This window comes from Ictalurus punctatus, chromosome 2, assembly GCF_001660625.3.
Source record: "Ictalurus punctatus breed USDA103 chromosome 2, Coco_2.0, whole genome shotgun sequence".
Classification (NCBI taxonomy): domain Eukaryota; kingdom Metazoa; phylum Chordata; class Actinopteri; order Siluriformes; family Ictaluridae; genus Ictalurus; species Ictalurus punctatus.
Window position 1 is genome coordinate 4437546 of NC_030417.2, and position 4076 is coordinate 4441621.

Consider the following 4076-nt stretch of genomic DNA (forward strand, 5'->3'; position numbering starts at 1 on the left):
GCTCTTTCTTAAGGCATAATAAGGAACAGTTTTGATGGCGCATCTGGAGGCAGAATGATTCTCTCTACTTTCCTTCTGGGGAATTTTTTCCTCACCGACAGATAATATTTACATCGAGGGTTCATTTTTATTATTCAATATACTTCCAGTGCATACCGTATATTCGCTTCAAATTTACACACATGACGTCTTCATAAGCATTCAATCCCGTCTGTGAGTATCGGAACAGCAAGGCCGATTCGGTTGTTTCCGCTATACGTCGAAGACATTTAGGTTTGAGATCAAAAGACGAATATGAGACGACAGATCAGAATTCCAGCTTTTATTTCCTCATATTTACATCTAGATGTTAATCGTTTAAAGAATTAATAGCATTGAATGTCTACTCTTGGTTTAAGCCCTAGGTTTCGCCTGAGAATACTGCATTTGTTGTTGAAAAGGATAAACCAACATGAAGACCAGAGAGCTGTCTATGGGAGAAAAGCGAGCCAAACGATAGAATTGGCGTCGCTGTTCTAATACTCTCAGACGGGACTGTATGTATTCATAAGCATAAACAAAGATAAGTTTAAAAATGAAAAATTAGATAGAGGAGCGTGCAAAAGTTCTCAGGGGACAACATTATTAAACAACACTCGGATGGAAAAAGTTACAGAACCATAGCAACAACCGATCGTGTGTGTACAGTATGTATACACTAGACGTATACTAAATAACAAAAACAAGTGTCTGAGTACCTATTTACCCCTCACTGTAGATCCATGAAAGGTTACTGAAAGTTATAAATGTAGGCTAAAATAGCATGTCAAAATAGGAAAAGGCAAGATTTTAAAATAATAACATTAAAAACCCAGAACACACACGATTACACAAGTAAAACGTTTAGGTCATGAGAAAAATTATGATGAAATGTTATAGATAAATATCTTCAAAATACAATCTTTTGCTGGTAGTGTGGAAATTTTTACTTTATTCACTTAAAAAAAACTTAAATTTTTGAGGATGAACTGAAACTGCAATGTCTGATCTTTTATGGCAAAAAATTCCAAAAATAGACACTTTCGGTATTTTTTGGAAAGACAAATTTGACCAAAAATGTCCAGTTTAAAAAAAAAAAAAAAAAAAGACGCTAGGTGTTATTGTAAGTCTCACAGATAAATGAACAGTCTGTAAATCGTTTTAAACTTATTGTATTTCTAATTTTTGTGGAGTCTTATTAAAAGGAATAACTTTAACAGTAATATAGTGTTGATTGTTTACCTTGTAATTATTTAACTAGTATAACTAGTATGCAACAGCACTAATAGTAATATTAATAATAATAATAATAATAATAATAATAATAACAGTAAATATAGCTGCAAGCAGCGATTAAAGGGGCCAAGCACCAAAGGCGCCGCAAGCGCAATGCGGAGCCTGAAGACCACGAAGAGGAGAAACAGAATGTATATGAATGAATAAAAGAGGTTCAGAAGCACAGCTGAGAATAAGATTGAACAGGAAATTAACAGAACAGGGGCATTTATGTGCATGCCAAGAGGTTGAAAGTTTAGTGCAAAGCTGAGCCACAAAAGTCAGGAACCAAATGACACAAGATTACAGATACTTTAAAGAACTGGCACCAGACTGGAATTGAAACCAGACCCGTTAGAATTGAAGCTTGTTGTTTATCACAGTGCGCCACACAGAGAGTGCAGGTTTTTTGGGGATCCTAAGGAGGGCTTCCAAGGTGAGAATGAGCACAGAAACGCATTAGTTACAATATTAACAGATACTGGATCACGACTTTTGAACAAATATGAATATCAAAATTCTGTTCAGTCAGTTTTGTCTGATGATCTGCCCAATGATCATCTGAGCCAATATTGGTAAGAATTGGACAAAATCTGAATGAGGAGTAACAAAACCATTTAAAATGGTGACTACTGTAATGGGTGGAGTCTTAATGTAAGATATGGATTGTGATCACCATGAGGAGCGTAATCTGATGAACTAAATTATTTTCTCTGGGACAAAGTGTTCAACAATTATAACCATTTGAAAAGTGAATATTTGAACTAGTGGTGGCGCTACAGAGTTGGTCATAGTGGGCCCATAATTGGTACAGATACTACTCATGGTCATATGTATGAATGTACCAAATTTCATAATTTTCCTACTTATGGTACATAGACTCCCAGTGGGGAAGAAGAAGACGCAGAATAATAACAATAAGCAGAAGAAAACTAATGGATACAATAAGTGCCTACGGACCATTGGTGCTTGGAGCCAATAATAATAATATGGGACTTGTTTTTCTGTTTCGGCTATAGTTTTCAGTCCAATGTGTCCTGAATTTCCATTTCGGTCATGAATTTTCATTTTGATTGAAATTGCTTCAATTTGGAAACACAGGCCTCTGTTTCTCCTGCTTTTATCTCGTTGAAATATACCAGGAAAGGATATCGGCCACTTGAACAGGATCTGCTGATAATCTTATGCGATTTCCACACACCACGGTTTCCAGAGATTGGCACCACGGTTACACGGAATGGCGCGGAAAACAAAAAACATCCAGTAAGCGTCAGTTCTGCAGGTGGAAACACCTGGCTGATGGGAGAGGTCAGGCCTGAATGGCCAGAGTGGTTCGAGCTGACATGAAGGCTAACTGAAAGGCAGATGCTGTTGAGGCAGATGGCCTACAACAGCAGAAAAACCACATCAGGTTCCGCTCCAGTCAGCCAAGAACACGAATCTGAGACTACAGTGGGCACAGGCTCACCCAAACTAGCTAGCTGAACAGGACAAATATCACCTGATCTTCGACTGTCCCGCTTCAGACTCCTGTTCTTGACTCCTGTGTTTCTAGTATATATATATATATATATATATACATTTTTTTTTCAATTATTGAATTAAATGACATTCCATTCCAGCTATGACTCTTTTGACACAAGTCTCATCCAGTGAAATTAAGACATCGAATATCAAAAACAAGTTGCCTCATATCAGAAGGGTTCGATGATGTATTCTCAATTCTCAGACTCAATGTAGCAGCTGATATTCTACATTATATAATATTTTTTAGTTATATTCATGGTTCTCCCCTCCAAATATACACATAAGTACACTCTGCTCTTTGTATATATGTGTGTGTGTGAGTATGATACACAGATGTTGCACTACAGGTACATGCCGTTGATGAGGTAATCGGATTCCTCGGTGGTGAGCGGCAGAGCTTTCTTCCTCCTGTGACGTCGCACACGCAGCCTGCAGCCCACCATCAGCAAGAGCAGAGCGCTAACAATCACCCCGAGAACCAGGGCGAGGATCGCGCCTACACACACACACACGTCATTATTATTATTATTATTACTCATATACATATATACATTTTTTATTGAACTAGCTAATGTTTCGGCTCAGTGTGAAGCTAGCGCCAAGCTGGATTTGTTTATAAAAAACAAACAAACCATGGAGCATTATAAACACGGCACACACACGAACCTGACTCTGGTGGCGAGTGTCCGCTGAGTTCTGTATGAGCTTTAGTTACTGGCTGAGCATTCTGGGATAATGATGCAGAATTCTTGGATTTGGATTCGGTACTGGAAGACCTGGCAGCTACACAAACACACACATAATAATGTTTGAATTCTCGATTCTGATTGGTCAGAAGGTGTTTCTATAACAGCGGCTCTGACACGTATACATGAATGTGTAATTATTGTCAGGGTGATGATTTCTGTAAGGCTACATTTATTTACTGAAATAATCATAAAATAAGCTGGATCAACTAACTCAAGGCAAGTAACAAACATTACACAGTGTCCTGATGTATTTTAAAGCATCTCAGGGTTTAACACACCTACTGCATCACAACTACTAGACAGGCCTCCAAGTAGAACCCCTTTAGTAAGGTTTAACTGTCCAAGAGTGTAGTAAAAGGACTATAAAATATCGAATCGAACATTTAACCCTTTCTCTGTGTAACGCACACTGGCGTTTCATTCCGAAATCGACTTATTGGACTTTTTTAACCAGTGTAAATGAATTATCTTGTCACCGCATGTCTGGTATAAGATGAGTCAGGACAC

The 4076-nt window shown here is 38.0% G+C and overlaps 1 protein-coding gene across 1 annotated transcript in view; it reads right to left on the minus strand.

The window, feature by feature from the left end:
• Positions 1-950: 950 nt before the first annotated feature.
• Positions 951-4076, minus strand: part of lrp11 (low density lipoprotein receptor-related protein 11) — a 16095-nt gene continuing 12969 nt past the window's right edge. The window contains exons 9-10 of the mRNA XM_017454048.3: positions 3487-3603; positions 951-3316 (exon numbers count right to left, since the gene is read on the minus strand). Coding sequence (XP_017309537.1) covers positions 3162-3316; positions 3487-3603 — 272 coding nt within the window. The 3' untranslated portion in view covers positions 951-3161. The remainder of the gene's footprint in view (positions 3317-3486; positions 3604-4076) is intronic.